The following is a 19970-nucleotide window of genomic DNA, read 5'->3' as shown; positions in this document are numbered from 1 at the left end:
TTAACATTCAAGACAATATACGAGGCCCTATCCGTAATCCACGTACTACTCCAATGCATAGCACTCGACACAACACGACGCAAACACTTCACCCAACTTTACAGACAACACATCCCGTTACATCCAGCGTTTTTCCTCTCTGATAATCCTACATTTTCTCTCAAGCGCGTTTTTAAATATTTAGCAGAAGTTAAATTCTTAGACTTAATTTCATACCACGCATGATCACAACCTGGCCTTATACACCAGCCATCCTCACTGTCTTTTATTGCTTTTACTTTTGTTCTTGCTTACTGATTTTAGTGTTTACATTCTCACCTCTCATGTTTAACCACTGTTTTGGCACTCTTTGCCCAAGTTGGCCTTGTGCCATTAACATCCAACCATCATCATCATCAAGACAATATACGATAAGAAAACTTGAAAACAGGCAACGTGTTATAGAAATAGGATGTATTTCAGGAAGGAATTCATTTTCTGTTTTGGGAAACGAGGGCAGAGGTTGGAAAACTCACTGTAACTCCCAAACTAATCTTATTGGAAACATAAAGTTTATTTTAACTTGCTTCTGAATGCTTAAAGATATTTTAAAAACTTATAAAATAAAATAAATGCTGACTTCAGCCCCTGCCAAAGTTGCAATGCGATGCCCAACCAACATAAAGAACATTATTTATTTACCCTCAGGGCCAGAAGGCATTGCAGAGGGGAGTGGTTACAATTTTTCAATACAAGCACAATAAAGCAGTTAGTTTGTCGTACAAAGGTAAATTCACCTAATTATACAATGTTAGATAGGGCATCGGGAAAAACAATGGTTGTCAGTAATGGATACAATTTCTGCAGAAATGTCGTTCCAGTCTTGTGATGTACAGCGTAAAATGATTGAGCAAACGTTTTGGTTTGGCATATATCGAAACCTACTTTATGAGCATGATCAATGCAATTGGGAAAGATATGACAAAGAAGGAATTCATCGTGTAGTGCATTATGATGGTACAGTTTATGAAATAACCGGAGGCAAGGAAGTGTACGATGAGTCTGTAATAAGGGCAGGTGGACATGAGACTTCTACAATAAGGGCAGGTGGACATGAGACTTCATTGTAGTGATGCTTGCTGTACGATTGTAGTGTGAAAGAAGTAACCTTGCAAGGTTATTCTGAATCATTTCAAAGCGATTAATTAGCTTGCCATGACTTGGGTCCCATTAGTGTCACTAGATAAGATACAGAGTACCATCACTGAGGCACGCAAGTGAGCCACGGTGGCCATTTTGGGGTTTATTAGTGTTGCCAGATGGCACTTCTGCGGCCTCACCGGTAATGTTGATGAGGTCATTTGTAAACAACACTGCCGAAGACGCAGCAACTCGGCATCTTTGGACACACTTCTGCTGCCGAGATGCTGCGAAGTGCGTTATCTTTTAAGCTTCACACGAAGGTCGCATTTTGTGGTCTATTTTGTTTGACACTGGGAACGACGACAGCGCTTGCCTGTTTATTCTGAAAATAAATAAAATCGATTTTCGCCTATGGGAAAATGGCGGCCAGTTTGGACGTGCAAGCTGATCTTAGAACGACGGCGCTATGGCGATTCACGGCAGGAAGGAGTCCAATGAGGTAGCAGAAGATCAGAAACCTCTTTTGTCGATAGTTTATGCTGGCCACAAATCGTTACATAAGAGCTCATACCAACCATAGTGAAGTATTCCTGCTGTTCATCGTTGTCAACACCAGTCATCTGCTGGGTGATTGCAGATAAGATCGGAACAAAGTGTGGCTGGTCGACCTCTTCAGTTTACTTGAAATTTTTTTATATCATTCCGTGATTATTCTAATGTCGAGATCCACCAATATTTTTCTCAGGAAAAATTTTGGAACGCGTCAAGGTAGACCCCGCTGCTTTAATGCCCGTGCGCTTCGGCCAAGGTTAGTGACGTCTGGCTAGGAAAATGTTTGAAGGATTTTATGCACAATTTACGCCTGGTGTACAGTTAGCTAAAAAAGTTTTGCTGCTGTCAAGGATACAGATTTTTCACAATAAAATGTCAAATTCTGCTCAGGGTGCAAAATTTTTCCCGTGAAAAGTATTGCGAATCTCAACATTGGAATCAGGGAATTATATAAAAAAATTTTCAAGCAAATTGAGGAGGTCGACCAGCTACACTTTGCTCGATCTTATCAGAAATCACCCAGCTTTCCGAAATAAGGCTCACGATTCTTTGTTCATGTTTCTTGCTTTGTTCGCGTTTTACTGTTATTCCGAGCGTGCGTGTTTGTGCTTGTGACGTTGCATTATGAGATCATTCACGGCCAATGAAAAGGCAGAATGTTCACCTGCTGTGAATGATCTCAAGACGCCATGTCACAAGCACTGGCACGCACGCACAGAATAATAACAGTAAAACAAAAACAGAGCAAGAAACGTGGACAAAGAATAGTGAGCCTTATTTCGGAAAGCTGGGTAACCTGGCACTGCAGATGACCTGTGTTGACAACAATGAACAGCGGGAATACTTCACTATGGTTGGTGTGAGCTCTTATGTAACGATTTGTGGCCAGCATAAACTATCGACAAAAGAGGTTTTCTGATCGCCTGCTACCTCAATGGACTCCTTCCTGCCGCGAATCACCATAGCGCCGTCGTTCTAAGATCAGCTTGCACGTCCAAACTGGCAGCCATTTTCCCATAGGCGAAAATCGATTTTATTTATTTTCAGAATAAACAGGCGAGCGCCATCGTTTTTCTTGTCAAACAAAATAGACCACAAAATGCGACCTTCGTGTAAAGTTCGAGTGCGAACGGAGCGGCGGCTCGCTCACGGGAAACATTAATAGTGTTCCATTTAGCGATGTAACACCCTGCATATTACTTGGTAAACAGTGTGAATAATACGCTAGGATATTTCTTTTCCTTGTTTTGTGAACGTGAACATGTTATTTTTATTGCATTTGGAGTCTAGTCAGGTTTAGTTCAGATTATCTCGTTTCCTCGTAATTTCTTCCCCGTGTGTCTTTTTTGTCTGCAGTCTCGTTAGGTGTAGAATGAAGGTTTCTATCTTAGGTGCAAGGCAAACCATTTCGCCTAGCTTCTCCTGGTCGTTTCTCATGACTGTAATGGTGTTATTTTTCACTTGTCTTAATTAAGTCGTTAGGTGTGCCTATTAAAGCATCGCTAATCTCAAGTTTTTTCTTGGTGATTGCTCCGTCAGCTGTGATGCTTTCATTCTGGGAACATATATTTTTCTGACTCTTCCAAAAAGGGACCTGCCCAGAAAGCCATTTGAATTTTTGCTTTTTTTTTTGCGTTTACCAGAAATGAAAAATAATAAATAAATGATGTTTGACTCTAGAAATCTGCTGCCAAAAAGACTTGCACTGCCCCAAAATTCGCCTTTTGGTGCTCCAAAGCTGCTTCAAAACAGCGTTATTCCTGCTCCCTGAGCTGCTCCAAAAGGCTTGAGCCCGCTTCCACCCTTGGAAATGCCTGCTCCGGCGGCCGGGTAGTTTTTTTCTCCCGCGACAGATGCCGCTAGCTTAACCTAGCTTAGCACTTGTGACGTTATCTGGCCGCTCTAGTAAACGGAGTTTCCCCTCGTGTCTTGATCTTACCCCGTGCCCCATTATAAATCTGGTCTCTGCCGTCTATGTGTGCTACATTTGGGTCCCCCACGTTATTGGGGCGCCCAGTCGAGTGCGCCCGTTTTGGTTTTCTACTTGCTCGTGCTGCTGAGCCCAAGGGCGCGGGTTCCCGAAAAGCGCAAACGCCCGTGCGTTCAAGATTTCGCCGCATGTTAAAGACCCCCAGGTGGTCAAAACCAATCCGGAGCCCTCCACTACGGCGCGTCTCATCGCGTGTGTAGCGTCGGCGCGTTAACCCTCATAATCAATCAGTCATTCAATACTTGCTCGTGCGTCCGCTTGATACCGTATGTGTTGACGAAAGTTGAGGCTGCGTAGGAATAAGCTTGCACAATCATATCGCACAGGCTTACCTATAAAACGGCCACCCACGGCGGGTGTCCGTTAGGTCAAGCAAATATATGCTTAACACCTCCTGAGCAGCTCCCGGCTCATTCATACATATAATTTTTTGTCATAACATCCCGATTGCAGCGTATCTTGCAGGGGTGGAACCAGTGGAACCGCTGCGCCATTTGCGCCAAACTTGTTTACCGGCGCCATCCTGCGCCGAACGGCCCCTTTGCGCCAAACTCGTTTATTAGCGCCGTCCTGCGCCGCATCGCCCGAATTGAGCAGCGAGATATGACCTCCATCATGCCCCGTGCCCAAAAACTTGGCTGAAACATCGTGTTTTCGGTTTCAGTGCGGGCGTGGTTTCGGTTTCATCAGATTTATGAGCGGCTATGGAAGTTTGCTTTTGCTTAGCTGTAAGGCCGCATGCGCTCGACTTCACTTTGAATTTATTTGTGTCGCATTTGCCCGGTTTTGTTTGCCGGTGCAGGCCGCTGCTCCACAATCTATGGAAAATGACCAAAAGGGAGTGAAATATTTTTGTGTCACATCGCAAACAGATTCGTATGAAAGGTTGCAGTTATTTAGAAGTGAGCTTACATTTAGTCGAAACTTTTTGATGAGCGTAGCTGCATTATTGAAAAAGGGTATTGGACGCTTTGCCCTGGCTTTCCAATTCGCTTCGCCTTTGTTGTGAAATAATTACTCATTTTAGTCTGTGAAATTTGAGGATAGCTTTGCTTATGTAGAGGATGGGAGGGACAACATCAATTATGCTTTCTGACGAGCGCTTGCTACGTAATCAACAACGTACTTTCGTCGACTCTCGCTACCCCGTGACGAGCGAAGACAGATGCGTTCTGCTTCGCGTGCATTGAAACCGCTGTTCGATAGAAAAAATGCAAGCAAACGCCTTCTTTTACGGAATGCCGCCGTGAGTTCGCTTAACACTGCCGTCTACCGGACACGAAGCAAGGACTGTTACCTGATCCCCCTCTACTCTGTGCGGGACTCTTTGAACTGTGATAACGCGGATAACTCGCTGGGGCCGCACGTAGAAAACTCCGTGTATTATAAATTTCCAGGCATAGTACAAGTGCGCTCCTTTTTTGGAGTATATTCTAGTACACGGTAGAACGCCTAATATAGTAGATGAATAGATTAAACTTAATTGGCAGGTGGCTGGAACAACAGCCTTTGCCAGCCCCCTGCCAAATGGCCTTTCTGGCTGCTCCAAGCCTGCTACAAAAGGCAATTTTGCCTGCTCCCAGAACTGCTCCTAACCAATGTGCCCTGTTCCACCCCCCGATCTTGCTGCGCAAGCTCTTCGATTTACACACTTTGTTGAATCAAAATTTTGGGTAGTGTGAACTAAAATTCCCATGCTTATGTATAGAGGTTAATGTATTTAAAAGAAAACGTCAATTTACGCGCATTGTCGTTCCGCCAGCGATTTCTGGAATTATATGGTAATAGTTCCTGGGTGTGATCTAACCTCCTCCATGTCACTGTTGTGCGAGTCGTTTGAGAACAGGCGCAAACTGCATTTTTAGGGGCAAATCCCTTTAGAGGCTCGGGCTGTCATCTGCTCGCGTAGTGTCAAATCATGCAGTCACGGTACTAAAACACCGGGGCACTTGTTTTCCAACGCCTCAGGATAGGACGCATTATGCTTCAAAGACACGAGACATTCAGCAAAGCTGTCTACCTCTACCGCCAACGGTTTCCTCTCCGTCTCCAAAAACGCCAAGGCGCCAAGAATACACTTATACACAGCATGCTTCGCTCCTCCTCAGGCTTCACGTTACGGTTTCATCTCCGTGGGAAAAAACGCAAAGGTGCCAAGAATACACTTAAGCACTGCATGATTCGCTCCTCCTCGGGTTTCACGTTAGTGGAGATGGTCCGGGATCTTTTACAGAAATCATAATCCAGCGACGACGTAAAGTGCGTCATAGCGACCACGATTTGCGCTACGGATTTTTTTTATTCCCGACTCCGGCTGTTTCACTGTCGGAAACTATAAAACACGTATGTGTACGACATCGCGACGCTCAGGAGGCCCTCCCACTGCGCCGTTCCGATAGCCCACGTGTAGCTTCGATGCGCGAAGCCCCCAATATGAACTTTAATAAGATCACGGGAATGGTGGTGAGGAGGAGGCATCCCGGGCATGGCATGTTTTGAAACGAGAGACATATTTTATACGCCAGACCCCTGTGGGTTCGCTACGTTTCTCAGTGCGACCTGGGATGAATGCCTGATGCTTCGTGTTTTCGGCCCGCGGGGCGCACCTGGCGTGGACTCTTTGAAAGAACAAAAAATCGAATGGCCAATAGTGGGGATGTACACGTGCTGTGAGGAGTAATTGGAACACGGGAGCAATGGCCGAGCCATTTCGGAGCACCGTGTGTGCACCTGCAGCGCCGGCGGTGACCACTCATGCGCCCAGGCTGGTACCGATAGCCGTGCTCGCGCTGCCCGTTGCATTAGGGACGGTACACTGGCGTCAGCAGTGGCGCTGGTAGCCTCCCGCGCGTTTCCAACACACGCGAGCCGAGAAAGCAGATGCGGTATCTGAAGCGGTATCTAAGCCCCAAGACACCCGCGGGTGCAGGTGCGCAGCCTGTCGATAGAGGGTGCGTGCACTGCAGTGGGAGGGTGAACGTGCCGGCATTTCAAACCATCGGCATGCGTTAGCGAAAAAGGGGCGGTTCTAGATAGACGATGCCGTTCTGTCGGAGTGCGAAGCCTGAGGCAAGGCCAGAGAGGAAAAGAATGCCGCGCTTGCAGGAAAACGCGGTTCTAGCAGCACTTGGATAGTAGGTGTGTGGCGCTGCAAGAGCTAGAGTTCGAAGCGCGAACCAATGCGTCGCTCCCACTCCCGCGCACCGTAGCGTATAGTATTCGCGTCGCGGGTGTATGAAGCTCGGCAATAAAAGTTTGCTCAGCAAGAAGAATGAGGTCAGCGGCGCAGCTGTCACCGTGGTGTAATCGTGGTGTAATGTGTAAGCAAGTGGGCCGACAAATTAGAGAAAATAATTGGACAGTAAGATAATGACGGTAGCAGCGAGAGAGAGAGTACGCTCGCGGGGAACGCGGCTTCAATTGTTGCAACGACCCTCTCAATCTTTTCTCCCGAGGAGCTCTTTATGTCAACGGTATTAAAGGGGCCACGAAGACAGTCACTCAGCTCCAGTCCAGCCACGAAAGACGTTTCACTTTTTATTATTTTTTTTTTTTTTTGTTGCCGAAGAATATAGGGAAAAGAGTAAATATGGGTAGGGTTGTTCGTTTTCGGGTAAAGCCCGATGTCGCCCGATTCTTACACTCCGAACATGTTTCAGGAGAATCGGGTGAAACCTTATTTCTCCCCGAATGGTCCGGCAGGCACAGCTTTCTAACTCATTGAGTATAAAGGCGCGTTCACACTTGCGACGAAAGCGAGCGGAAGCGACGGAAATTCCGTCGCTTTGTCGCGCGACGACCGTTTTTGGCGAATGGTCGGGACCAATTTTTGTCGTCGCGCGACAAAGCGACAGAATTCTGGTCGCTTTCGTCGCAGTGTGAACGGGCCTTAACTCCACTGCTCGCTACCCTAGGCTGGCAAATGCTGAATTGAGGTTGTTGTGCCTAGCTAACGGAAGCTGTGACGTCGAGAAAACTTTCTCCCAGCTGAGATGCGTTCAACGATTGTTGTCATCATTACTGATTCATTTCCGAACAAACGCCAAATATCGGCGAGTATTTGCTAGGAAACCCCGGTTCCTCCTTGATTACCACCTTGAAACTAACACCAATTTTAACGCGTTAGAGTTAACGTACTGGTCATACCTTCTGATAAAACAAACTGAGGGTATTACTTCGTACATCTAGAGGTTTAACCGGAAAATACCGCGGTGGCCGCTTTTCTGATGGAGGCGAAAAGCAAAAACGCCCGTGTGTACGAGATTTCGTCGCACGTTAAAGATCCCCAGGGGGTCAACATTAATCCGTAGCCTTCCACTACGGGGCGCCTCATCGCCTGCAATGCGTCGGCGCGTTAAACCCTTCAATCACACACACATTAACCCGAAAATACCCGCATTTCGGAATGGTTTTACAAAAACACCCGATAAAAAAAAGAAATCAAACCCGACAACGACCAACTCCAAATATGGGCCAGCATTCAAGTGCTACGACCAAGCATAACTGTGTGCAATCGCCCAGTGGTGTTCTTGGCGGCCGCCAATCGCACGAACAATATTCCGGGGCGCCGCACAGAAATCGCCGGAAAGTGGCCCGGTAGTCGAATCTGCTTCATCGGTTTTTAGTGTTGGAAGTTTTCGATAAAATTGGTGCGATTCTTATAGGTGGTATTCATTAAAAAGTTTAGCTGTCAATTTCTTCGTTTGGCAACATTAAAATGGCCACGGACATGGCGCGGCTTGTGCCACTGCGGCCGCACGCGGAAGAAAAATATAACACCGGCGTGCGTCGTCTGCTCCGTTTCAACCCGATTCTCAACGGTGGTGTCAACAGAGTTGTTATTAATCGCACTCACATTGGAGTCGAGGCATTATTTCGCGTTCGGCGGGCTATAGCTTGGAATGTCCAACCCATACCATGCGCTTAGCACGGACAAGTACCGCCATCCCGCGGAGCCCGACGTATTCAGTGACGGCGCACTCACGTGGTTGCCTGCGTGCGTGCCTCGCTACTGAATGATAGAGCAATGTTTTTTAGTGAACCACACTTGTGTTTTGTCTTTATGGCCCATTTAAGCGGTCGTTCAGTGATGATGTAACAGTGTGTTCACATTATGTCGTCGGTGTTATAATAGTACGCGCATTACCCTCAAGCGCCGTGCCGAACGTGTAGATTGCGTCCGATTCACCGTTTTTGTTTCGCGCTTCTTTGTTTGATATGCCGAATCTTCACCATCATCAGCCTACTAGGCCCACTGCAGGACTAAGGCCTATCTCCTATAGACCTCCAACCACTCCTGCCCGGCGCTTCTCGAGGCCATTCCTTGCCCCCAATTTCGTACTTCGTCTCTCCATCGAGTCAATGGTCTTTGCCTACTTCTAACCCCGTCTCGGTAGCCGCATGTGTTGTCTTTTCGTCGCATGAGATGTCCAGCCAAACGCCGCTTGCTTCCGTGAATTTGAGATCTACCCAAGAGGGAGGTCGTGGGAAAAGAAAGAGGTTGGAAATCCTTCTCAGTCCTCTTCCCCCTCTTAGGCGGCAGCCAGGAGTCCTTGGACTCCGCGGCGTCTTCAGCCATCCGGACGAGTTCGACTTGCACTTCGGGATCGGAGCTGAGCAGCGCGGTCTCCCACTGCTCCACGGTTCTAATGTCTAAAAAGGGGCGTCCTTTCTGCTGGACCTGTTTACTGTTGATGGGACACGACCAAACTATGTGCTGGAGGTCCGCTCTGCCTCTACAAATTTTGCATTCAGCTGTGTACAGTCCCGGTTAAACAGCGGCTGTAGGCCACAGGGTTAGGGAACGTGTTGGTCTGAAGCAAACGTCAAGCAACCGATGTTTTCGTTTGTTTCTAAGCGTTGCTGCCGGCATTCTTCGTCCCACGGCCCGTTGGGTTGACCCAAGTGTTCAGGTGTTTAGTAAGGCGCCAAATTTGTGCTCCGTAAGTCATCACCGGCAGTACGCATTGTTTAGGGACGGAGGCAGCCGGCTGTCCATTATTTGAGTGCTTGCCGAATGCACCCCAGCCAATGCCAATTATGCGTCGGATTTCTTTCTGGTGGTTTGGATTAGCTCTGAAAGGTTGTCCAAGGTATTCATCGACTACTTGAAACATTGTACTGCCGTCGGGGAGAATACATTTTAGAATATCGCGACCTTGAGACGGTGCATTAATTTTTTTTTTTCCGCGTACATGAAACAACTTCGCCTGCTTCGACATGACTGTAATAACCGATCTGTGCGATCAACTACGATAATTTAGCTAGTGTGGATTCCCAGCGGATGACCAGGCTAGAAACATTGCGAGTGCGCCTGGGCGTAGTGGGGTCATGCTCGTATTGCGTTGTGTTCCTGCGCAGGCGGCGACTTTTATTCTTTCTCTATTTTATCAGAACAGATACGTGTGCAGTTAATGCTTCGACATGTTGCGCTTCTTCGATAGAAGTGAGCTTTTCTAGCAGAGTGGTCACTCTTGAGACGTGCGCGGCGCGAAAGCGATGGCCGGAGGGGGCATCGCCAGCTGACCACGTCGGCATACAGCTATTGTGGGTGCGTGCGCATTAGGGGAGTGATGTAGCCATCGCGGCGCATCGCAGTAGCGCGTCACCGTTGGCGGCGACAGGCCCGATAACGAGCCCGGTGCCGATAGTGTTGATCGCGAGTTGCTTACAGTGCCGCCAGCGGTGCGAAACTGAAGCGGCTGGAGTGATGAGCATGCTGGAGCTGCCGTGTCGCCAGCCGTGGGCCAACGTCGTTACGCCGCCGTCCAGCTTTATTTTCTGGTGCGCGGGAATGCACTATCCTCTGCAGCGGTAAGCGCTTGAAGCTGGTCCGCATTTTGTCTCGCTCGTTATGCTGCCTGACGTTAAAGGGTAAACACGGGGGACGAGCACCGGACATAATCTTTTTGCCGAAGGTGCCAAAAATGGTGACGCCCACTTGCTGGCGTCGTACGTACTCTGGGGAAGCCTTTCAGCGCTATTCCCCCGTGCCGTACCTTTAGGAAAAGCTGACATGAGTGGCTCTGGTGTAACCTACTGTGTCGACGAGCGTGTTTCATTTCTGGGACCGCCGGTACCCGTCGCGGCATTGTTGTACAACGTGCCTCTCATCGTGTCGTGCCGTCTTTACCCACCAGAGCGGATTAGCATGCCTTGAAACAGAGCCCCTACGCAGTCAACAGTGCCGTATCGCAGCGCGCTTTTTTTTTTTTTTTTCACTGTCGTGGCTTCCCTGTTTCATTTTTGATGGGGCATTGACGTGAATAGCGGGGCGAAAGTAGTACGGATGAGGGGTTGTGACAGGTGCGTGCAGTGACAAAGCAATTCTGCGAGTCGGCATCGGCTAAGTCTAACACGGCTTAGCCCAAACAAGCGCGGGCTCGTTCTAGTGTCACGTCTGTAATGCGCGAAGTTGAAGGCAGTACTTCTGGTCCGTTACGCAGGGGGTTTATTGCTATGGGCGTTGTCTTTCCATGAAATGGACTGCTGTACGGTTGTTGGATCACCGACATGGTTACGCAGGGGGTTTATTGCTATGGGCGTTGTCTTTCCATGAAATGGACTGCTGTACGGTTGTTGGATCACCGACATGTGTAGCTGCGCTAACTGCTGTTTAACGTTGACGGCCCATTTGTCGGACCGACCGCGACCGCGCAAATGTGTGGTAGCCTGAAAAAGCCCTGTTACCTAAAAAATGCGACAAGCATCAGGCCATTCTGTCTTCGACCGTATCTATTAAACATGCTTTCAGCAGCAGAGCGTTGCATAAATACCTCTTGTGTGGTGACAATAAATTTCACCGCGCCAACGCCTGCGAAAAGCCTGTCCGTAATGTAGTTTTTCTGAAGGCTGTGGCTAGCGTTCCGTCCAGACGGAACGATATACAAGTGCTAAAGTTCCGTCCAGACGGAACGGAGCACTGTGGGTTATCCTTCCGACCAAACGGAATACAACTGAGAGCTTAGCGTTCCGTCCAGACGGCGCCGGCGTGAAATTTGTACAGTTCCGTCCAGACGAAAGTAAAACCGGCTGATTAAACGCCATCTTGAATATTCATGTTTGGTGTAGGGGTTGCGCCTCGAATAATGGCACAATCGTACCGGGTTCGAATCTCCCCGGACATGCTTTATATATTTTTTTTGCGTGGTTGTGCCAGCGTTTTGTAACAGCTAAATTCGCGCCCACATTACAATTGACTCGGTGAGAGCGGTCGGTCCAAATCTTGTACTCAACAGAGCCAACCCCGACGCAGTCATCGCTAGTTACGCCCGATCTCCTGTAATAATTACCAGTGATTAACAGTGAATCAGGCTAGTCAGTCAGCGGAAGTGGTTTGTGAGGTTGGGAAAAGATAAAAAAGTTACGTTTCCTCTGGACAGAACTTTAGTGACAGTTGCCATTCCGTCTGAACGGAACGCGAAGAGAAGTGTCGAGTTCCGTCCAGACGGAAAGGCAACTCTCACTAAAGTTCTGTCCAGAGGAAACACAACTCGCGTTGAGAGCAGTCTTTTATTTTCACCCAACCGGCCAAACCGCTTCCGCTCACTGAGTATAGAATCACTGTGTATTATTAGTCACTATTAATAATCCCAGATGATCGGACTGACTCTAGCTCAATCCGAACAGATCTCCAAGCCGCCACCCGCTTCACAATATTTCAGTGACAGCAGCCTTTTTCGATCTTTACCCAACCAGCCAAACCGCTTCTGCTCACTGACTAGCCTGATTCAAGATTGCGTCTAATTAGCCGGTTTTACTTTCGTCTGGACGGAACTGTACAAATTTCACGCCGGCTCCGTCTGGACGGAACTTTAGCACTTGTATATCGTTCCGTCTGGACGGAACGCTAGCCACAGCCTTTTCTGAAACTGTTGCGCATGTGGCAGAAAACAAAAAAAAGGAGGGGGGGGGGGTCATGCGAGCGGTGCGTAGTCGTAGGCGCGCCACCTCCGGGCCCTGCTGCGCCTACTGTCGAGCTAGCTAGCTGGGTGCGCATGCGTATTCTTCCCTGCGATTAAGTCTGCCACAATGGACCTTTTTCCAGTAGCGCTATGGTGGCTAGAGGGGGCGCTCTGCGCATGCGCTACTCTCGCTCCCACCGACCGATCCACCATTATTGGGGGGCAAAATGTAAACAAAACGACGCCATATTGGATTAGCCAGTTGCGAACGCCGAGCCAGCCAAGGGCTGCACCGTTTTTTGAGTACTAAAAGCGGCCGACAGAAATGCGCTACGGCTGCCATCGAAAAATTTCTCTGCCCACCAAAACCATCCGTGGCGCCTGGGACGGGTTCCTGGACTGCGCAGGGCAGGCGGAAAGAAAGGGGGCGTGTTCTATAATCCCCCAAGCGTGGTTCGGGCGGCCGCCGCAAGAGGGCTACGCTGCTGGAAAAAGGTCCATTCCATTTGAACGCAACGTAATGCGAAGTTTAGATAGTTTAAGCAGTCCGTCCGTTCCGTTCGTTACGTTGTTACTGGGTTTACCGGGACCGGTCTGCGCCTGCGCGCGCGGAAGGGCGAGGAGGCGCGGACATGGCGAAGGCAGGCCAGCGGAACTAATCCCCCTACCGTGACGAATGCCCAACTGCCCAGACGGGTCCCGGTAAACACGCTAGCTACGTACGCGACGGAACGGACGGACTGCTAAAACTCTACGCTACATGAGTGAAGTTTTTTTCGGAGTGCCCATCTGCTGCTGGGCGATCCCTCGATGCCTCTTCAGGACGGCGTTTGGGTGTGCTGTTTCGCGTTCGTTCTTGTATGTCACGCGCCTTGGCAGCGCAACCCGGTCGCTTTAGGAGCTCGGTACACCCGTCGAAATACAGCGCTCAAAGATGCTTCTAGGAGCCCAGACGGAGGCGCTCCGAAGCAGCGCCAACGCTGTTTTGACGCGCGAGGCGCCGTCGGCTGTCGCTGTTACAGTTCAGGTGGCGGCATGACGAGCAGTGTCACGAGAAAACTCGTTCAGCATTTGGTGGCGCGGTGTCGGTGCGTACAACTGGGGCGGTATTCTCGCAACTGTCCCTTTTGAAAACGTCCCCTTTGCGTCCCTTTCAACGTGACGTACTTCCGGTTAAGCAGTGGGCGTTGGCAGTAGGTTTGCCGCGCTTGCGCTACGTCACTTCCGGTTGTTTGCTTTTAGCCAATCAGGGCTCGCCAAAAGGGACATTTTGAAAGGGACGCAAAAGGGACAAAACTCGAGAATACCGCCCCTGGATAGATATGTGGAGAGGACTAATAACGTTCAATAAACTTCAGGAACACTGAATTGGGCAAAATGCTGGATTCTGATTGGTCGAGAGGTCGTGGAAAGGGCGAGTGATAAGTGGAGGTTAACCTCCGCTGCTGTGCACTTATCGCGCTCAACGACCTCATACTCGACGCTATGTTCACCATAGTGGAGTCCGTTGCCAAGCGGTCCGCCAAGCGCAAGACTCGTAGGCCGAAGGCCACTCGCGATCAGTACCTTGAAGATAGGCGGTAGTTCAGCGACTGCAGAAGAAAAATTGGCCCCGAAAAGTACCAGGTTTACGATGTGGAGGACTTCGTACTTCAGGTTTCTGATGTACGAAGTCCTCTCCATCATAAATGTTAGTTTTCGGGACCAATCTTTCGCCTCCAGTCACTGAACTACCGCCTGTATTTTGTCTTCTAAGCCAATATTTTACCATTGTCAGAGGCGAACAGCAACAACGGCGCGCAGGAGAGGTGTTCACCTCATATCATAAACGAAATCTGATTTTACGGATGCGATAATGACCGCCGTCGTTTATGCGCTTTCCATTCGTATTCATTTCGTGCTGTCGTTCGTGTCTTGCGTTTTCCGTTAATCCTTTTGACAGTTTAGCGTCCTTTCCCTTTATCCATGAGTGGTTTTCAAGCATGTGGTGCTGCGGTGGGGGGCTTATTATTAACGCAGCGAGTTATGAACGCTATTATTTAAAATAATGGTAAAATTAATAAAATCAGTCTCTATGAGTTACCCCCAGATATTAAAGGGGTCCTGAAATGCCTTCCGCCGATGCATGGATGTACATGTAACCAAATAAAGCAATGTATTAGCAATCTCCTCCTGTAAGAATTTTGTTAAAGCGATGAGTATTAGCTGAGAAATCGTAAATCAAAAACCGCGAATTATCGTCGCGCCGTATTTCCTCCTCCTTTCAACTGTTTCTTCGCTGTTGGCCTCCCCTCCCATGATGCTCCGCTCCTCAGCGGTGACGTACTTCCGCTATTGCGCTCCCACAGACTGCCGTCTGCTACGGGCCAGCTCTTTCGGCTTTTTCATCTCTGTAGACACCGTGGACACAGGCTGGAAAAGCGAACGAATGACCTGGCCGCATGTGTGCGGCCTGGCCTTGCCCTTTCGCGGTGTACGTAGCTGCAGGGCTGCAGTTGGTATCGGCGGCGAACTCGCAGCCGCGTGGGGAGAATCGTGCGCTCGTTCCCTTTGGTGCACCGCGCACTGTTTATCCAAAAAGCGCGGTCTCAGATGTGGCCCCGCTGGTGCCGGGTGTTATTTTGCGGTGGTTGTAATTCCTACTACCGGCGGCATGTGAAAAAAGACATTTTCAACCGACACAGAACCCGTGCACAAAACGCGCCGGATCGGATCGCTTTATCAGCGGCGATGAACGTGAAGGCGAAGAGCAAACCAACGCTGCACTCGATCAGCGAGAACCCGTGTTCTGACAAGCTGCACCCATGTGTTGCATTCAACACTGACGGGAAAGCGTTTGTTTGCACTTGTTTGGATAGTCGTAAAATGTCCAAACACTCCGGCACTCCGCTAGCAGATCAGCCGGTGAGACATTTCGGAAAACATTTGACAGATGGCGCCGCATGCATTAGTGTGTCGCTACGCAAAACTGATGAGACGCTCTACTAAAACTCCCATCGCGGTGTCACGTAGCGGGACGCAAAAATTTAGCGTTTAGCGTATGCAAAGGCCACAAACGCTGTACTAAAACTCTATTAGCAGCAAAATAGCGTGCGTATGTGAAACCGCTTGCCTTTACAAAGCTGCACGCCGAGCGCGTACGTTTCAAACCTAGTGACATCGTTTAAATACACTGGCAAGCACAGTGTAACGTAGTCAGATATCAACCGTATGCTCAGGCGACAAGCAAGAGCTTGTTTTATGTGGGGCGGAGATTGCGCATAAAGGCCCGTTCGCACTTGCGACGAAAGCGAGTGAGAGCGGCAGGAATTCCGTCGCTTTGTCGCGCGACGATCGTTTTTGTCGAATGGTCGGGACAAATTTTGGTTGCGCGACAGAATTCCCGTCGCTTTCGCTCGCTTTCGCCGCAAGCGGGAATGGAAAGTTCTGTCGCTGCCGTCTGCTACGCAGCTCGGAGGTAACCGCGCGATCTGCTCGGGCCGGATGAACGCGCACACTCCCGCACGGCAGCGCCCCAAGCGGCAGACGGCCGCGTACATCGCTCCCGGCGCCCGCCTGGAGCCCGCCCTCGGCACACTAGCCAGTATATTTCAGGCACTATAATGGAGGAAAGATTTTTTGCTTCCGATGAACCTAGTTCTTTGCCCCTGTGTTTTTAAATACGTGAAGTGGTTAGCACGTCGTCCTCACGCAGCTCTGTATCGTCGTAGCATCGCTGATTGTCCGAACGAAGCTTGCAGCTAAGCCAATGCAGCGACCGAAGCTGTGTGTGTGTGTGTGCATCGCCTCCTGTGTGTTGTGGACGCGTTCGTTTCGCGATGAAATGCGACATTGTACTTCTGCGGGTGGATAGTGCTTCCCATGGTCTGGATTATCTTTCTCGAACGACGTACCACTCAACCTCGCATTTGGTATGTGCAGTGTGCCTGGCTAAAAGCCTTCTCGCTTGCGCGCCAGAGTTGTGACTTGCTGCTCGTCCCCGCAAACCGGGTGTGAGGTGAGTGCCGTATTTACGACGGGCAGGAGGAGGCAACTGATCGTCTGTCAATCGCGGTTCAGACTTGCAACGCATGTTGTGACGTTGCGTTCGTTCGAAACGCATCTCTGGATTGTTTTGAAGTTGAATAAAATGTACGCGTCAAACCCGGGCATTCGGCTCAGGGCGTTCTCTGCGATTGCACCAAAGAAGTGCCACGGGACTTTCTTTATGGTACGTGCTCACGTAAGATAAAATCCACGTCGTGTTATGGCCGTGTTGCATTCAATACAAACGGTTAAGCGTTTGTTTACACTTGTTTCGTTTGTCGTAAAATGTCAAAGCACTCCGGCACTCCGCTGGCAGATCAGCCGGCGAGCCGACGCTGAGCAGACGACTCATCTCTTTGCCGGAAGTGCGTGAAAAAGCCGCCCAATAGCAGGATGTCTAGCTCATGACGAACATCTGGGAATCGATGATGTAGACATGTGAAGATGGCGGCGTCCAAAAACACGAAGGAAAGGGTGAGAAAAAAGCGACAAACTTTGCAACAAAAGTGTGAGCTTTCCGCTGCGCGTAAAAGAGTAATACTTGGCACAGGTGACGTTGGCGACCCAATCTAGCGATTGCGCTAGTTCATTTAGTGTGCTCAAAATGCCTTTCAGGGCCCCTTTAACATTGTTCGTAACTACAACCTTGGCCTGCGGAATAGCAGGCACGTCCGTTCCGGCAAAAATACGCTTTACTTCTTTTTTCCGTAGTTTTAAAAACCTGTTTTTATTTTCCACTTACATAATTGCACACTATTATTCGCGTTTGTGTGGCACTTTGTTTAAATTTGCGGTCACTAAAACGTTTCAATCCAAGCCAATGATGAAACTATGGCGAGCGCGATGTATAATGGCGGCCCATGACGACACAGACGACCTTGATGTGAGCCGCATAGACGCTAGCGCCAGATTCCTCTCTAGTGTATACTGTAAGAAACTCCATGGCCGCAAGGGCTAATTCGGGGAAGGGGTGGTGACCGAGGGAGGAAGGTCCCTAGCGACTTTGGCAGCCCGAGCTACGATGGCTTCTTGCACCGCCGAGTCCGAGCTGCCCAATGCTCACCGTCTCGATAAGGTGGGAATGGGTTGTGGGGGCATTGCAAGAGGAGGTGGTCCATGGTTTGGACCACCCCACAAGCGGGGCAGTGGGGTGAAGAGTTGAGACCGGGGTACATGCGGTACAGGCGGGAGAGGCAGGCGAGGGTGTACGTTTGCACTAAGCGCCATAGGCGTTCTTCGGCGTGAGAGAGCGCCGGGTGTGCAGGGGGCAGTAGACGGCGGTAATGAGACGTAATCTCATGAAAGGAGCGAGCTTGCGGCTTCGTAGCATGCTGGCGACATCTCTTGCTAGCGGCTGGGTTGAAGATAGCTTGGCGATCGCGCGCGCAGATCTCGGACAGGCTCGAGCCGGCCTTCGCTTAGCATAGGCCACTAAATTTGCAGACGTCCCCACCCGCAAGGGGCGCTTCCGTAAGCGGTGACACGGCACATAATGGCGTAATTTGACGCATGCATAATCAGCGCAGGCAGTTACGTAATCGCACAAAAGGTTCGAGATAAATCGCTGCAGTGCGTTCTTGTTGCGTGCTTTTTGTTTGCTACGCGTGAGATGCGTAACTGCCTGTTCGTGATATTGCACCGCGCCAAACGACGCGTCTACCTAGCCTGTCACCGCTCACGGCTGGCACTGTGGAAGGCATGCGCCCGCCCCTCTTGGGTGGTGGCGTCTGCAAATTAGAGTAGCCCATGCTCAGCGACCACCGGCCCGACGCTGTCCGAGGTCCGCGCACGCGCAATGGCAAGCTGTCCCCATCCCACCAGCAGATGTCGCCAGCACGCTCCGGAGCCGTGTATATTCTAGGTGGCGCCACGGTATGTCCTCGAGGCCAATATGGCCTCGAGGACATACCGTGGCGCCACCTACGAGTGACGTCACTTGTAGGACGCCGAATCGTGTTGTCGTCTGCTACAGATTTCCCGTGCGTATGCGGAAGCGTGTTTTTTTCTTGTGGCCACCGTCTCGCGCGCTCCTTGTGGATTTGATGCAAATTACTAAAAAAGTTGTCTGTAAACCAAATAATTTGGGCATGCAATCAGTTCCCGGCGACACCGCCGCGTTTAGGTAGTTGCTACCATCGCGACCCACAGCTCTTACATACGCAGCCAGCTAACGCCAAGGACGATGCAACTGATGCCGAGAAAAGTACGCTGTATATTCATTATGAAATACTTGTGACGGGACATGTGTGTGCAAGCAAACACCTCGTAACAGCGACGAAAAAGCGTCGCTCACTTATGATCTCACCACGCGAACTGCTCGTATTGCCCGGTAAATGAATGACGCGAGAACGGTGATCAGATTGCTTCGCCGCACATGCTTAAAATTATTGTTATGGTCTGCAGTTTGGCTTAGTCAGTGCCTATTTCCCCTACGATGTTTTTATAGTCCTGCCCGGATTTGATTAACGATCACTGCCGCAGCCTGAACTCTGCACGGCTCATGTTTACTTTTCGCGACTTGTCCGCAATGTATGAACGGTATGAACGCGAGTTTTTAACGCCTTCGAGTGGGTTCGGACAAGGCTATATTTAGTTTTCATTAGGTGCTCGGAGGGGTAATTTATAATTGCAGCGTGTTTTGTATGTTTACAGTAAGCCGGCATTTCTCAAGCATCAATTTTGAAACTCACGACTGCTCACAGAAGGCGAGGCTGCGTACGAGGAGAAACACGTCGTTAATGATTTCGGGTAATGCGGATATGTAGAATAGGAGAACCGAGCGTTGGGGGCCCCCAAGAAGTTAGAGGAACCCAAATGCAACACGCGCGTGCGCGACGGGAGGGCCTTCGCCAACAGCTCGCAGCCGGCTTCGGATGCACGTAATCGGATATTTCATCGCCGTTAGAGTTACGAGTGACAGTCCCTAACAAAACGTTTCACCACGCTGGGAACTCTGCAAGCGCGGTGGTTTCCGTTGAAGCGATCGACGATCAAGATACCTGCACGGCCTCGGCCGATTCTTGCGCGCAAGCATAGCCATCCTTCGGCCGCTCGCCGCACCGTGCGTGAACGGGCCGGCGCTGCCGGGACCGACCTCCGCGGCCGGTCGGCGTAAATCGAGGCAGATATTTCAGCATCGATTTGAAAACCACAGCTGATGACACTACCTATCAGAATTTTTCATCACACTAACATCGACTTTCACCAATCTGGAACTTCTTTTCCACGACTTGTGTGATTTTAAAAAGCGGCGACAAGTTGTTGCTGCCGCGACCTGCGTCGGTTCGAGCCGCACCGTCGGCTGTGCGGGCAGGCCCGGCGGCTGCGTGTGCTTCTGCGAGCAGTGAACACTTCACGATTTCCTCCTTTATACATTT

The 19970-nt window shown here is 49.9% G+C and overlaps 1 protein-coding gene across 3 annotated transcripts in view; it reads left to right on the top strand.

The window, feature by feature from the left end:
* LOC144155001 (terminal nucleotidyltransferase 4B-like) overlaps window positions 1–19970 on the top strand; it is a 60344-nt gene that overhangs the window by 13020 nt on the left and 27354 nt on the right. The window contains exon 1 of one of the 3 annotated variants that reach the window (XM_077686178.1): window positions 10153–10477. The exons of the other annotated variants lie outside the window; for them this stretch is intronic. Within the exon in view, the coding sequence (XP_077542304.1) occupies window positions 10374–10477 (104 nt within the window). The 5' untranslated portion in view covers window positions 10153–10373. Of the gene's footprint in view, window positions 1–10152; window positions 10478–19970 lie in introns of those variants that run through there. 3 annotated transcript variants of the gene reach the window in all.

The sequence above is a fragment of the Haemaphysalis longicornis genome, unplaced genomic scaffold (assembly GCF_048455015.1).
Source record: "Haemaphysalis longicornis isolate Haplotype H1 unplaced genomic scaffold, Haemaphysalis longicornis Haplotype H1 scaffold_1, whole genome shotgun sequence".
Classification (NCBI taxonomy): Eukaryota; Metazoa; Arthropoda; class Arachnida; order Ixodida; family Ixodidae; genus Haemaphysalis; species Haemaphysalis longicornis.
Note: the sequence above shows the minus strand (reverse complement) of the source record. Positions and strands in the feature narration are given on the sequence as shown.